This window comes from Danio rerio, chromosome 16, assembly GCF_049306965.1.
Source record: "Danio rerio strain Tuebingen ecotype United States chromosome 16, GRCz12tu, whole genome shotgun sequence".
Lineage (NCBI taxonomy): Eukaryota > Metazoa > Chordata > Actinopteri > Cypriniformes > Danionidae > Danio > Danio rerio.
Window position 1 is genome coordinate 53,986,480 of NC_133191.1, and position 17,867 is coordinate 54,004,346.

At 34.0% G+C, this 17,867-nt stretch overlaps 1 protein-coding gene across 33 annotated transcripts in view; it reads right to left on the reverse strand.

Annotated features, from left to right (window-relative positions):
- The window catches only part of satb1b (SATB homeobox 1b), a 209,358-nt gene that overhangs the window by 13,577 nt on the left and 177,914 nt on the right, over nucleotides 1–17,867 (reverse strand). For all 33 annotated transcript variants that reach the window (NM_001423200.1, XM_073925260.1, XM_073925250.1 and 30 more), the window contains one exon: nucleotides 3,071–3,277. In NM_001423200.1, coding sequence (NP_001410129.1) covers nucleotides 3,071–3,277 — 207 coding nt within the window. The remainder of the gene's footprint in view (nucleotides 1–3,070; nucleotides 3,278–17,867) is intronic.

Consider the following 17,867-nt stretch of genomic DNA (forward strand, 5'->3'; position numbering starts at 1 on the left):
GTCGAATAATAGTTACCTCATCATTAACCTGCAGGCTGCATTCTGCTCACGGGGCTGCGAGAAAAAAAAGCGCGGAGCTGCGGCAAAATAATGAATAAAAAGAGTGAGACTATGGTCAAATAAATAAATAAATGAAAAAAGTGCGACTGCTGAGAGTGCAAGCATCTAGGGACACCGGCCCTCGCGGCCAAAAAACGGACCGGCTCACCGGGAATTCTCCCGGTCCTCCCGATTAGCCAATCCAGGCCTGAATAAAAGTGATCGTAGATGTTTAAAGTTAACAGAAAGACGATTGATACTAGTTCTTATTACTGTTTACACTGTCCTACATTTCAATTCAAGTTTATTTGTAGCGCTTTTCACAATAATTATTATTTCAAAGAAGCTGCATATTATTGCGTTTCACTGAAAATCAAAAAGGATTAAGATTATTGGTCACCATGATTTTATTAGTTACTAATAACTTTAACTAAATAGTAACTAATAGCTTTTAACAGTTAAACATATATAAATAAAGTTAACCTGCAGTTTTACAGTATAAAGGTGATGTCTATGTGTACATGTTCAATGAAGTGTACTTGTTTATTAACTATTTTGTGTATCTCTGTCACACCATAGGATCTCAGTTGTCAGGCTGTACAATGTTTTAAAAACACACAAACAAGCAGATTCATATGAAGTTTTGCATCATCAAATAAAACAAGTCAATAAACGTCCTACAAAATATATCAGAATTTGATTCTGATCATCTATTCCCACGGTACAGAACGAGATACTGTATCCGAGCCGCTTCTTTTTTAATCCTTGTCACGATACAGCGACATGTCCTACAAGCTCTCCTTTTCACTTTATAACTTAATCAGTTTCTCTTCTTGATCTTCTGTCCACCCCGACTCGTTTGAGGTAGTTTGTGCTAATCGTGTCATCAGATTTGTTGCTTACTTTAGTTTGATGCCGTTCCTAGTCACACATTAAATTTTCTCACACTGACAGAATTTCATCAGAGCAAGAATTTGCAGTGGCTATTAATCGGTGAACAAGTGAAAGTTAGCAAAACGTACAGATTTTAGTCCGGAATTACATGAATATATTATATAACTTCATGCATTGTAAAAATGCAGGGTTCCACACAATCCATTCATGTTGTCCCATGTTATCGATTAAGTTTACATAACAAATGTGTAAGTGGATTGAACATAAAACAATTAATTTGTCCAAAAAATCTCAAGAATTTTGTTGTTTCAGCTCATTCTAAATAAATAGTTTGAACAAGCACCAAAATTAATTTCTTAAGTGTATAATAAGGTGGCACAGGGTACCCCTCAGGGGGGCAGGGCATGGAAAAAGTCAATGTTTTATATTTATATAGCCATATTCTTATTAGGTTAAAGACAAAATCATTTAAATGTGAAGCTGTACTTGAATATTGCAAACAAAAACAAAAAACGCTATAAGACCACCATGCAAAATGTTTGTTTATTCGATACAAATAGCTGCTTTCTAGTCTCCATCTCAAAAATCCAAGAGTACATAATTAAAACACTACATTTAAGCGGTTACTGCATTTTCTGCATGTGTACACTATTTGTGTAAATGGTTGTGGCTTTAATCTTGGAAACAACAGGAAAAATATTAACAACGATTTCTATTTTGAGAAGTGTGGTTGTATCGTGGTTTAATAACTATAAGCAAAAACTCTTAGGAGCTTTCAAAATACATTACCGGTCAAAAGTTTTTTTTTTCCCCATGTTTTTTTTTAAGAATTCATCAAGGCGGCATTTATTAAAGGTAAAAAAAAAAAAAAAAGATTTGCTAAATATTTATTAAATATTTATTTAATACTTATTGTATGTATTTTCAAATTAAATCATTAGCTATTGCTTTTATTACTAGTACCATTAATAACAACAACAACAACAACAACAACAAAAATAATAATACAAATAATAAAAATAATAATAATAATAATAATAATATTAATAATAATAATTAATAGAGTGATTTATGAAGGATCATGTAGCTCTGAGGACTGGAGTAATGAAGCTGAAAATTCATCTTTAAAATCACTGCAATAAATTATTAAATTAAATGCTAAAATACTTTTAACTGTTCTTTAATAGTGCAATATCATTTCACTATTTTACAAGGTCTACAGTATTTTTTGATAGAATACATTCAGCCTTGGTGAGCAGGAGAAGCTTAATTTAAAACATTTAATAATCTTACTGACTTCAAACTTTCAATATGCAATTTTTATAAATAGTCCTATGTAATTATAAGTCTATACTTAATAATGGACAGTCAAATGGTCTGCAGCTTATGAATTCGCACTTCGTTGTTTTGAGCTGTGAATTTGAAAGCGCTCTGGTATTAGAGTGTAGAGCTGCTCAATTTTGAAAGAAAAAAAATCTAAATCAAAATTATTTTAGTAAAAAAAAGTTACCTAAGATTATTTAAAGAGGAACTATTATCCCCTGAAGAAGTCTCAGATGTCCCTAGAGTGTGTATGTCAAAAGAGTGTACTCAAAATACTACACACATCATTTTTCATACCTTTTAAACTGCTTATTTATTGGTATATGTGTGGCCTACACTTGTAAATTAACCGTTTTTCTGTATTTTGTGATTCCTGTTTTTATTTTCCTCCATTTGTTTCTGTTTTTAAATTGCATTATGGGATCTTAATCTTTCTTCCAGCAACTTTTAACTTTGAAAAGTTAGAAAAAGGGACTTTTATTAACATTTTTAACAGTTTAAAGTGATATATTGTCTGGGTTGGTGTATATTATGCTGCAAAAACCTTGTAATAAACCACCAGTACGTTTTCCGTTATTTTACAAACACATTTCTCTATTTATTATTTCTAATACATTATTTAAAACGACTAAAATGTCAATAAAAGCCACTTTGTTGAACTGTAGAGTTGAATTTTCAACATCAAAAGTCGACAGAGCAGAGATCAACATACCATAATGCAATTCAGATACCGTAAATGCATACAGAAAGTGTTGATTAACAGATATTTTCTGGAGTGTAGTGTGCATTGTGTAGAGTGCTGTAAAAATCGCACCTGCAGAGGGTCTGTGGGCACATGCATCAGGTGAGGAGGTCTGTCTGCGTGATGCTGCTGTCCTCCATTGCTCTCCTGCTCGTAAATGACATCTCGCTCCACTTGAGACAAACTGAGGAAGCGGCGGATCATGGACAGGTTCTCCCAGAGCGTGCGGTTCTCTGGGGATGGGTCCTCTTTCCAGCGCAGCAGCTCACAAAGCCAGCCCTGCAGGACAACACACACACACACTTTTATCTTTGCGCTGATGACAGTACATAATATTTGACTAGATATTTTTCAAGATACCAGTATCTAGCTTAAAGTGACATTTAAAGGCTTAAAAAGGTTAACTAGGCAAGTTAGGGTAATTAGGCAAGTCATTGTATAAAGATGCTTTGTTCTGTAGACAATTAAAATATAAATTGTTGCTTAAGGAGTCTAATAATTGTGACCTTAAGATGATTTAAAAAAAATTAAATGCTTCTTTTATTCTAGCCAAATTAAACAAATAAGACTTTCTCCAGAAAGTTTTCGCCCTCTCTTCGCGTTTAGGTTGAGTTTGTCAAACATCAAATAAAAATACACATTTTCAAAGCAATTCACAGGACCTTTAAGATTCACACTCTTACAATATAAATTACAATTCTTGCTCCAGGAAATGAAAAAAGTGTACACAGACCACATCATATGGAAACATGTGAACATGTAAAAAGAAACAAGTTCTGGTTAAAACAAAACCACTTGAAGATGTTTCCTGTCATGTACACTACTGTTTCAAAAGTCTGCGGTTGGTAGGATTAGTAAAAATGTTTTGAACCTCTTATGCATAACAAATGGCTGCATGCATTTATTAAACACACAGCAAAATGTTGATAATTGTAAAACAACTGTTGTTCATTTAAATAGCCAAGGTCTATTTTAAAATATTATGTATTGCTGTGGTGCAAAGCTGAATTTTCTCCAGTCTTCAGTGTCACAGAATAGTTCATGGACAAGTTGAGGAACTGGAAACATAATCAGACCAATTATGAACTCCTTTCAACATCAATGTCTAATATAAAAATAGCAAATTCCAAGTTTTAGGAAAGCAGTACACAGAAATAACAAACAGTGTAAAATGATCACTGTAAAATGTGAAGAGAAGAAATTTAGTTAAAAAGAAACTGAAAATTGTATATTGATGTTTCCTGTCATAAACACTACTTTCCAGTCTGTAATACACATACAGACACAAACAAATACATTTAATATTCTTTTTCTTTCTCTTATTATTATTATCATTATTATTATTTATGTCATGCTCACATATACTTGCCAAGATTATACTTGCCACATTGCCAAGTTGCAGTATTACACTATATTTTCCATTTTAAATGAATTTTAAAATAGAATTTATTTCTGCTATAAAGACCTTCATTTTCATCATCATTTCTCCTACAACAATCATTAATAGAATGGAATATTATTGCCTTTTAAAATACCCTTTTTATATTTTTAATATCTTTAAATATAATATATTTTCATCACGAAATCTGGATTTTTATGATAATTTCTCTAGTTTTTAGTGTCACACAACTACAAGAATCATTAACTTAATTGAAAAGTATTGCCAATTAAAATAACAATTTATTTTTTAAATATATTTAAATATAATATATTTTCTCTACGAAAAGCTGAATTTTCATGATAATTTTTCCAGTTTTTAGTGAAATGCAACTGCAAGAATCATTAAATTAATTGAATATTATTGCCAATAAAAATAATCATTTTCTATGTTAAATCATAATTAATTTTCTGCTATGAAAAGCTACATTTTTGTCATACTTTCTCTAGTCTTCAGTATCACACGACTACAAGATACATGAATGGAACTGAATATCATTGCCATTCAAAATAACCATTTTCTATATTAAAATATATTTTATTTTCACTACAAAAAGCTGGATGTTCATGATCATTTCTTCAGTTTTTAGTGTCACACAACTACAAGAATCATTAACTTAATTGAACATCATTGCCTTTTAAAATAACACAATTTATATTTTTAAATATCTTTAAATGTTATATATTTTCACCACAAAAAGCTGAATTTTAATGATCATTTCTCCAGTTTTTGAAGTCACATGACTACAATAATCATGAATGGAATTGAATATTATTGCCAGTTAAAATGAACCAGTTTCCATATAAAATATGATATATAAATATAATTTATTTTCACAATTTTTCCAGTGTTGGGCTGCTGGAAGGGCATCCGCTGAGTAAAACATATGCTGGATAAGTTGGCGGTTTATTCCGCTGATAAATAATGGGACTAAGCCAAAGGATAATTAACGAATTAATGTATTTTCACCAAGAAAAGCTGAATTTTCATGATCATTTCTCCTTTTTTTTGTGTTACACAACTACAAGAATCATTAATAGAATTGAATAATATTGCCAATTAAACTAACGCAATCTATATTTTTTAATTATCTTTAAATATAATATATTTTTACCACAAAAAGCTGAATTTTCATGATCATTTCTCCAGACTGAAATTGCATGACTACTATATTAATGAGTGCAATTGAATATTATTGACAATTAAAATAACCATTTTCCATATTTAAACATGATTTATTTTCACAAAGAAAGGCTGAATTTTCATGATAATTTCTCCTGTTTTTAGTGTCACACGACTACACGAATCATAAACATAATTGAATATTATAGTCATATTAAAAAAATAATTTTTTTATAATTAAATTTATTAATTCATTAATTTTCCTTCGGCTTGATCTTTATTTATCAGGGGTCACCACAGCGGAATGAACCGCCAACTTATCCAGCATATGTTTTACACAGCGGATGCTCTTCCAACTGCAACTCAGTACTGGGAAACACCAATGCACACTCATTCACTACGGCCAATATAGTTTACTCAATTCACCTATAGCGCATGTGTTTGGACGTTGGGGGAAAGCCACACCAACACGAGGAGAACATGCAAACTCCACACAGAAATGCCAACTGGTCCAGCCAGGATTCAAACAAGCGACCTTCCTGCTGTGAGACGACAGTGCTAACCACTGTGCCGTCCAACTTTCAATCTGAAAATATAATTTATTTCTGCCAAAAAAAAAATAATTTTCATAATTTCTCCAGTATTCAGAGTCACATCACTTCAAGTATCATTAACAAAACTGTTAACCAACCAACAAAGAAGCCAATAACCTCCGTCACCATTCCCATTCCTAATATAAAACACAGCAAAATCCTCATTACAGAGAGGAAACAGAGGAAAGCAGAGCACCAGTGTGTGTTCCAGCAGTCCAGTCCTGGCACGCTTACAGACGTGATGCTGTAATCTCCAGGCCAGTGTGTGGCAGCACCTTTCATTTACACAGGATTACCCATCACACACACACATACACACACACACACACACACACACACACACAGAGAGCGCTGCATGGCAAAGATAACTCAGCATTTCTGTTGTCCCATGTTCTACTCCTCCCAAAAGCCATGTAAAGCCCCAGAGAAAGGCTCATCAAGCTCACCTTGTTCCTCTGCCACGTTTATTGTCGCATTTTGTTTTATTTGCGCGCGCAGGGATTTGAGTCTTGTTTCTGCTGTGATGTCTGTAGCTGAGCGCAGTTCAAACACACACACACACACATACAACACCTTATCGCAGCCATTAAGCACACTATCAGAAAATAATCCTCAATCAAACATCTGCGGATAAAACGCCAAACAAATCCCACTGAGCCAAAAAACCAACCAACACTACCACCAAAAAAACATGTTAAAATCAATGTGCAAGCAAACTGAATTAAATAAAAAAAAGTCAACAGAGGTATTAGCATTAATGCTGCTGCATTACAGAACAAAAGCACAAGGATGAAGTCTTTGCATTGGACGGACACACAGATAGTGTAATGCTCTCCGGGGCCTGCAAGACCTGAAAGCCGTTTGTTTTTGTCCAATTGCATTTCTTCCACTGTCTTGCCATAAACAGAGCGCGCTCGCAGAAACAGACACATTTCGGTCAAACGCTACACAGGACAACGGGCATTAATGCAGGATATGAGCATCTACAGTAGCCAACATTTAAAGTGCTTCAAAAGCTTTTATTAAAGTTGTTCTAAAATATTAACAACACCCATTCATGTCTTAGGGTAGAACTAAACTAAAACTACATGATGGTGAAAAGGTAATTTTTATTAGAAATGTTTGACTCTTTTGATTGCAAATGTTGGTTAATGTGGGTTTGGCAGAAAAACAGACTTTGCATAAAATGAAATGAAATAAAATAAAATAAAATAAAATAAAATAAAATAAAATAAAATAAAATAAAAAATAAAATAAAATAAAACAAAGTAAAGTAAAATAAAATAAAATAAAGTAAAATAAAATAAAATGAAATAAAACATAACAAAACAAAACAGAACAAAACAAAAAATAAATAAATAAATAAATAAAATAAAATAAAATAAAATAATAAAACAAATAAAATAAATAATAAATTATATATTCTTAAATAAAACACAGGGTAGTAAAAATGTTAATTTTACTGGAAATGCCTGAACTTGAGATCTTTTAAATGCAAACATTGGTATATTTGGTAGGTAATAAAATAAGATATTTTATTTTCTGCCATAATCATAATCATTTTCTTCAGTGCCACACGACCATTAATGGAGTTAAATATTATTGCTTTTTTAAGAAAATTAAAGAAAATAAAATAAAAAAACTAATTCTGCCATGAAAACCAGAATTTCATAATAATTTCTCTAGACTTCACAGTCACATGACTACAAGAATCATTAATGGAATTGAAATATATTGCCATTTTTAAAAGCTAAAAAAATAAAGCAACATTTAAAAATAAAACAAAAATAAAATTAATTTTAAAATTGACAATGATAAAATGAAATCTCATTTTCTTCTCAAATATTATATTTAATCTAGTTCAAGGACAAACGTCAGGACAAACAATAGGAGACTTCAGCAGTAATACAGAGATCTTTCATGTGGCTACTCAATAATGTAATGTAATGTAATGTATTTTTTATTTAATGCCATGTCAGCAACCAAGGCTATCTTCATGGCAGGAATCTTTCAACAATAAATATACAATTTAAAAATCAACAAACAAAATAAAACATAAATTAAATAAGATTTTTTGTGTTAATACATGATAAAAATTCTAAAATCTTTACGGTTTCACTTTGTCAAAAATGTCCTTAAAAGAGTTCATTTCATAAAAAGTCCTTCTGGAATCAGTAAAAGCAGTACAGTCCAGTAAAATATGTTTTACAGTAAGAGGAGTTTTGCGGCTACTCAATAATAAGTAAAACAAAAAATAAATAAAATAAAATAAACAAAAAATAAACTTATTGAATCTTATTGATTTTTAAATAACATTTTCTTTTAAAATCTAGGGCACATTCCTTACAAAAAACAAATAAATAAAACAACAACAAATAAATAAAATAAATGTCAAAACAATTATCAAATCAAACAGATCTTAATTAATTATTGTATTTATTTATACTGTATTTAATCTAGTTTGGGTCTAGGACAAACATCAGGAGATCTTTCATGTGGCTACTCAAAAATAAGTTAAAACAAAAAGCAACATTAAACAATACAAAAAAAATGCTTTATTGTCTTTAAACTTAATTATTTATTTTTAAATATTATTTATTTTTATTTTTCAAAATCCACATTCCTTACCAAAAATACAAACATGTAAAAAACATAAAATAATGCCAAAATAATATAATAAAAATATTTAAATCAGACAGATCTTATTTTTATTTATTTCTTTTTCCTAAAAATCTTAATTTTCTTTAAAAAATATTTATTATTAATTAATTTAATATAATAGCACTTTAAGGTCAACAGTATTAGTCCCTTTAAGCTATATATTTTTTGATAGTCATGTCACTTTAAGCTTACACAAAAATTTGCTTAATGTCTATAAACTAAATTGCATTTATTAAAAAAAACACTATACATTGTTTTCTATTTTTTTTCTAAAACCTAGATCACAATCTTTATCAAAAAACAAATAAAACAACATAAATAATGTCTAAGCAATAATCAAATCAAGCAGAATATAAAACAGAATGCACAATGAATGAATGTCACAGTGCAAATAATCCCGAGCTTGTTATCAAACCCAATGTCATGCATTTGTGTATTTAATATTATTTTTATTTAACATTGCCATGAAAAGTGACCTTAAAATCCCGATATGTTTTGCGTCACTCATTTACAGCAGATTATGTTCCCTCGGCACGTCCACGCAAAGTTCTGAACGGGTGAAGTGCTAGGAACGAGGGTCTCATCGGCCCACCAGAGCCTGCATTGTGTTGAGGGTATAAATAGCAGCGGTGCATTCTGATAAAAATATTTCTCTCTCGCACACAATGGCTGAATTCATGCGTAAGATTCACCCAGCTAAGCAGGATAGCGTGTGCCTATGTGTGTGTGAGGGCCGAGCGGGTCACAAGCTGCCAATGAGCAGCACAGGACGGCTACTGTGAAAGAACAGGCCGTGTTTATGCCAGCCGACCGCATTAATAACATCAGGATGCAGGAGTTCAGGAGCTCCAGACAGTTGCGCTTTTTGCACATCACAGTCACATGGCGCCATCAACACCTTTTTATTATCTCATTTGCTGCTTATCGGACTCTCCGTTCAGCCAAGAGTGTGCCAGGTTTAGAGGAGACCACAGACAATTTTAGGCAATGTCCACATAAACACTGGCATTTTCAAAACGGTTACCAGTTTCAAGGTTTACCAGGGTTAAAAAAAAAGTTTTCAAGACTGAAATACTTTTCTGTCATACCGGTCCTATGTTACACCGTTCCTAATCACAAAATATGTTTCAGGAGCTACATTTTTTTTGAAGATTTTGTTTTCGCGAATCTACAAGAGGCTGATGTGTATGCTTTTGAGATCACTTAAACTTTCTTTCAAGTGCCTTTCACGCCTACTCTTCTCGTTTAAATCCACCAGTCGACTGACTGACCAACTGATTGACCCATCTTCGCCAACTGACAGTGTTTTCAAAAACACAGATTGACACGCCCACCGCCATCCCTAAACCCAACCGATAGTGTTTTCAAAATCAATTGACCTGACCAGCGACACCGCTAAACCCAACTATTAGGGCCTACTCACACTATGCCATCCGTACCGTGCCCAGGCCCGTTTCCCGGATCGTTTGAGAAGTGTGAGTGCGCTGAATCGGGCTCAAGCACGGTTCACTTGTCGGATCTGTTCGGCGAAATATTTGACTGCATGTCACCGCATATCAAACAACTGAAACGATATAACTAGAGAAATCTCCTCTGTGCTGCTGAGTGAGTGAGAGCGCTTCTCACTGAACAGCGCAGCAGCGATGATGTAAGCGTGCCGAGGCCCGATATGGTGTAAGTGCGGGCCGTCGGGGGAGACGGGAGGGGGGACAAGCGTGCTTTGGCCCGGTTCGAGGCAACTGTACCTAGTGTGAGTACGGCCTTAGTGTTTTCAAAGGCACCGATTGACCCGACCAACGACATCCCTAAACCCAACCAATAATGTTTTCAAAATAAATTGACCTGACCAGCGACACTGCTAAACCCAACTATTAGTGTTTTCAAAAGCACCGATTGTACCCCTTGGTTTTGAGTGTGGTCCTAAAAAATCTATGTTTGAAGGGGTATCTGGCCCTTTCCCTTAGCCCTACGCCTTCAAGTTAAAGAGAAATGGGACAGGGAATATGAAAGGGGAAGTGTTTAGGGGTAGAATTGGGATTGGGCCTTAAACTGCGATTTCTAATTATTAACATCAACTTTTGAACAATATATAAACCGATGTTTTAGATGTTTTATATACAAATACAATTTGTAAAGTAATATATATATATCTGTTATTTGACGCTTACTGTAGCTTTATTTACCAAACAGGTTTGTGTGGTTTATTTGTAAACTAATTTCGAGAGGATCACGTGCTTATGATCAACATGGCTGGCACCTCATTAGCTTCATTATCTGCCCCATTAGATGATTACAGACGCATTATAAATAACCAGAGTTTTTCACTTTAGTTACCTTCGAATTAATTGAATTAATTCATGTGTTAAGCTGTTAGCTAATATGCTCTCCAAATTTGTAATTTTTTTTGTGCAATTATGTAGATAAAAAAGTAGTGTCCATGTGTAAATATTAATATTTATACACATTTTTAATAAATAATAAATAATACATAATAAATACATATAATATACATAAAATAAAATAAATATAAAATAATTATATAAAACAAATTAATATAATAATAATAATAATAATAATAATAAACATAATCATAATAATAATTATTTTTTTATTATATATATATATATATATATATATATATATATATATATATATATATATATATATATATATATATATATATATATATATATATATATATATATATATATATAATTTATTTCTAGACAAAATTGCATATTAAACTTGTGACAAATCAGATGCCTCCAGATCAATGCTCGGTCCTGTATATATTACATTTACATTTAGTCATATTCTTAAAAATACACTTAAAATATTCTGTTTGTTACTGAATGAGAACAAAATATAGTATATAAACTAAATTATACACATAATGTTACATATAATAATTCATTTCTCATATAAACTATATATAAATTAAATTACATTTCATTGTTCGTTCTACTTATTAATATATTTGACATTTATTTTAAGACAAAATGGTATACTATATTTTGTATTTAGTACACTTGTGTACTATTCAGCATAGACATGATGTGAATTGTAATGTCTGATCAGCTGTCTCCAGATCAGTGCTCTATGCTGTATATACTATAATACATTATTTATTCATTCATTCATTTATTTTCTTTGGCTTAGTCCCTTATTTATCAGGAGTCACCACAGCGGAATGAACCACCAACTATTCCAGCATATGTTTTAAACAGCGGACGTTCTTCCAGCTACAACAGTACTGGGAAACAACCACAAACTCTCACATACACACACACACATACACTACGGCCAATTTAGTTTAATCAATTCACGAATAGCACTTGTGTTTGGACTGTGGGGGAAACCGGAGCAACCGGAGGAAACCAACATGATCAGGGGAAACATATAAACTCCATACAGAAATGCTAACTGACCCAGCCGGGACTTGAACCAGTGACCTTCCAGCTGTGAGGCAACAGTGTAAACCATCGAGACATAAAATGTTTTTTCCCTCATTCAGTAAAACTGCCTACTATACTTTGTACTTGGTACACTTGTGTATCATATAGCACGGAAATGATTTGAATTGTGACGTCTGAGCAGCTGTTTCCAGACCAGTGTCCTCTCAGCTTATCAGTCATCACATCACTGGCTGCCTTTCTCAAAGCCGTCAGCAGGTTTCAGTAGAGATACAGCCCCTATAGACCTGAGGGCTCGTCCTGACAAACAGCCAAACTCCAGCGGCGGACGCCGGTCACAAACCCCAGCCTGGAGGGGGAGGGCAGATGTCAGCGTACTACACTTTCTTTCCCATTCTTTATAAATAAAGATGCTAATCCATTGTTATGGCTTGAGTCTCGAACGTGCTGAAGTTAAAAAACAAAAGCGAGAAAACAAACATCTTGATGTCAGGCAGAGGCTGCAGTGTTCGGCAGACAAAGCATTATTGTTTGCTGCTCTGCCGCCCCTCCTGAATCTGGCAGAGACTCCGCTTTTGGCAGACAGTGTCATGCAGATCAATCCCGAAGATAATACAGTATGTTCAAACCTGTTCTCGTCTGAGAGCGTGTGTGGGGTTTTGCGGATGTGCGAGTGAACGAATTGGACCCGCCGCATGCGCGTCAAGTCCATCTGTTGGCTGAAATATATTAATGCCTTCGCACAGCATATGTGAATCTTCTGCAACAATAAGCAAAAAAAAAAAGAAAAAAACAGGGGGCCAAAAATAGGCCGAGTACAGACTGCCTTTTTGGATATCTTACTATGCAAATAGACCTGCTCCCAGTGTTTATTCAAATGGTCTTGGCATGCATGAGGGGAAAATGAGGCCAGTGCCCCAGATGAACTCTAAACACACACACAAACGCGTCCGGTCCCCACAGATGTGGTCAAGCGGATGCTCTGCTGCCTTCATCTGCAGGAGAAAAACATGCTGGATGCAAGTGTTCATGTGCATCACAAACACTAGCCATCCTCCAGACACTAGGGGGCGATAGAGTGACCTTCAATGAGGCTAAATATGTATGGGAAGTGTTTTTCAGCCATGGATGACCTTCCGGTGAAAGGTTTTCAATTTCAAAGGGTGTCTTTCACAGCAAGATATCACTCATTCATTCATTTTCCTTTTTTTCATCAGCGGTCACCACAGCGGAATGAACAGCCAACTCATTTATACATTCATTTTCTTTTCGGCTTAATCCCTTTATTAATCAGGGTTGCCACAGTGGAATGAACTGAAAACTTTTCCAGCATATGTTTTTACGCAGTGGATGCCCTTCCAGCCGCAACCCAACACTGGGAAACACCCATGCACACTCTTTCACATACTACGGCCAATTTAGTTCATCCAATTCACCTATAGCACATGTGTTTAGATAGGTGGGGGAAACCGGAGCACCCGGAGGAAACCCACGCCAACATGGGGAGAACATGCAAACTCCACACAAAACTGCCAACTGACCCAGCCGGGGTTTGAACCAATGACCTTCTTGTTGTGATGCGACAGTGCTAACCCCTGAGCCACAATGTCGCCCCATGTAATTTTAAATGTAACACAGGAAATACGTTAAGACCATTGTTATTGTTTACATACCTCAAAATTGTCTATAAACTGTATATATATATATATATATATATATATATATATATATATATATATATGTATACAGTTGAAGTCAGAATTATATATATTAACTATTAACATCCATAATAGGAAACGCAAACACTAGGAAAGTACCGGTTTCGAACATTTTTCAAAATATCTTCTTTTATCTTTAATAGAAAATACAATACAAAAACAAAGGTAACACTCTTTATTTTGATGGTCCACTTGAGTATTCGAATATCTGCTTAATATCTGCTGATACTGCTCCTTCAACAGACATTTAACTGACTAGAAGAAACTTTGCAAGTACATGCTAACTTACACTAACCCTAACCGTCTACTTATAATCTAATGAGAATTAGTTGGCATGTAGGCATGCAATGTAACTTAAATTCACCGAACGGACCATCAACAAAGTGTGACCAAAACAAACCCCAACTGACACTCAAACAGAGCTCATAACATGTCAGTCTGTAAACGTTTGTAAGCTCTTGTTAATTTCTCAATGGAAATATGAATTGATTATTATGTTTTTACAACCTAAAACCGACCTTATGGGGAAAGGGAGATATGACTACCTTGCATGGCTAACAAAATGTGAAGCATTTATTGCTCATTCATATTTCTTACCATTTATGCAATGCTATAGAATGACTTGTTTGGTCTCGTCCTGTTTAATTGCAACATGTAAATGTACAGTGTCATTTATTTTTGTTCAGAAATTCCCCTGGGGGTCAATAATACCTGTCTGTTTAACTATCTAGACATCTCAGACAGAATGATTCTGTGCGGGCCTTCAAGAAACCTGCTAAACAACATCCATGACAGTATTAATATGTTCCTGTTGAGGTTTATTCAGAATAATTTAACCAGTTACCAGCCATTTTAAATATAAACAAGGTCAATTTGAGTGCAAAACACACTCGCTTCAATAAAATCCTTCACAAAACAAATATGTTATCTCATACAGTGAATAAAATGAGAGCCAAACTTGAATTGACAAGCAACTGAGCTCAAAAACAACCTATATGTCTACAAAATATTAGCAAGGAAAAAGCAGAGCTCCTTTCATCCGGTGTCCCATTTTAATAAAGCTAAGAGAAAACAGACCCAACATAAAGTGTAAGTAGGTTGATCGCAACATAATTTAAACAAAGAGCACTGAGCCTGCAACGAGCCCTCGACACACACGCGAGCAACCTATGAGAAAACGCTAGTCCATCAATTATAAGCGTGTGATTGAGATTTAATTCAAAGCTGGAGTTTAATTGCTAATATCAGAGAGTAATTAAGCAGATAAATCATGCCTGATCTTATTGAATTATAGATTAAAACTGCATAAAACCTGCAAATTGTACATGTCAGCTCCAACAGCACTCTTAATTAGCACAAGTTTGCTTTAAAACAGCAAAAAAAAAGATATCAAGTCGTTAACTTTTATGATGGAAGCTCTTTAAGCGTTTGAATTGTTTTATGTTGGTCAATTACACCACATGATCACTTAGGGTCATATTTTAGTGCTCTATATATTTACACACAGTATAAAAGTAATATAATGCTCCTATATGTAGGCAGTCATCTAACGATTTAAGAGACTGGATTTATTAGGTGTGTGTTTGAGAGAGTAAAGCATTACTTTTTGTTTCATTCAAGTTCTGAGAAAATTTCTTACGAATAAAAGTGTGTGTGTGTGTGTTTGTATTTATATTATAGATGAGTGTAGATTATTTTTTAATCTCGATTAATCTCACTGTAATCTTGAAATTATTCTAGATTAATCTAGATTAAAATTGCTCATTTGAATTCTGCCGAAGGCATTCAGAATATGTGTGCTACCCAAATCACGACTAAAAGTAAGTCTTTAAGAACGGGTTTATCAAGCCAGGTGGCGCATTAGACCAGGGGCTCATCTCCTGTTTTCAAAATGCAGTTTCACTATGATATTTGGTGATATATATTACACACCTGTGTATTGCATATACTATTATCACGATAACAATACTTTTTGCGATATATCATACAGCCCTAATATTGATACACCCATGAGTGTATTGCATATACTATTATCACAATAACGATACTTTTTGCGATATAGCAAGATCTCCCTATTTTGGTGCACATGGGTGTATTGCATATACTATTATCACAATTACGATACTTTTTGAGATATAACAAGAATCCCTTATATTGATGCACATGTGTATTGCATATACTAATATCGCGATTACAGTGCTTTTTGCGATATATTGTGCAGCCCTAATATTGATGCGCATGTGTGTATTGCATATACTATATCGCGACTATGATATTTTTTGTGATTTATCGTGCAGCCCTAATATTGATGCACATGTGTATATTGTATATACTATTATCGCGGTTACGATACTTTTTTCGATATATCGTGCAGCTCTAATATTGATGCACATTTGTGTATTACATATACTATTATCACAATAATGATACTTTTTGCGATATATTGTGCAGCCCTAATATTTATGCAGATTTGTGTATTGCAAATACTATTATCGCAATAACGGTATTATTTGTGATATATTGTGCAGCCCTAATATTGATGCACATGTTGTATTGCATATACTATTATCGCGATTACGATAATTTTTGCGATATATTGTGCAGCGCTAATATTTATGCAGATTTGTGTATTGCAAATACTATTATCGGAATAACAATATTATTTGCGATATATTGTGCAGCCCTAATATTGATACACATGTATGTATTGCATATACTCTTATCGCATCATGATACTTTTTGCAATATATCAGCCCAGTGTATTATAACAGTGTATAATTATTTATTTGTATTTGTAATTTATTTATATATAAATTTTTCCTTCAAAAAAATGACAAGAATAACAAATATTTTCATTTCTTGTAGTTTAATCAAGCGTATTCTGATAATTGTGAAAAACTGACATTGCACCTATTTGATATTTTATGGAAAAAATGCTCTATTGTATTTTAAATTGGAGAGAAATGCCAATACTAGTTTATAAAAATAAAATAAAAACCAAACACACAACTTTACCTTGCAAATCCAGAGAAACTCACAACTGTGGTGTTGATTATTTTCTATTTACTATGAAAATACAAGTTCAAATTTCTCTATTTAAAATAAAGACGTTAAAGAAAAAGCACTTTTTTTTTTGTGGTGCATCTAATAACCAAACCCCCATAGCACAACACAAGCCTGAGTGAAAGAAGTCAAGCATGCACAGACATTTGCTCATAATGGAACAAATGTGCAGATATTGATCAGTCTGTCAGAAATACCAATCTATAGCAACGTCCAAAAAGTTGCAGGAAACAAGAAGACTGAGAAAAGCAGGTCCGGTCTGCCTGTGTACGCTGTGGGCGAGCGGCTCCATTGGCTGCAGTTAAATTGAAATATTTCGCAGCGTGTGTCAGAAGCATGCAGAATGGTAATTATGACAGATCTGATTAAGCGGGCGAGTCGGGGGCCGGGCGAGGCGGCTCCGGGCTGCAGGTGCGACCTTGTGCATTCCTGCGTGTGTAAATAAAATTAATTACAAGCATGGGGGCGCGCGGCGCGTGACATCGCTACGTGCGGGGAGTCCCACGGGGGGGACCCTAATGGAATATTTTCCTGGAGTCTAATAATACAGTTGGTATTGACTTGAGGTAATTAGGGGGATCATTAAAGCCGCTTTTCCCCGCGTATTTGCCTGCCTGATCAGATTAGCGAGAATGGGCCTCAGAACAAGCCCTGTGTGGTCTGACAGAGGAGAGCGAGAGAAACCGGGCCACCTCTAACACTACCTTACACAGAGAGAGAAAGAGAGAGAGAGATGCCAGAAAACACAGAATATGTGGTCATCGAATGAGTGTGGAAAAACATGCCATCTTGTTGAGTGTGGCGATAATGATATTGTTTACGTTATATAACATTGTCCTACAAAATGCTATTTTTTATTAT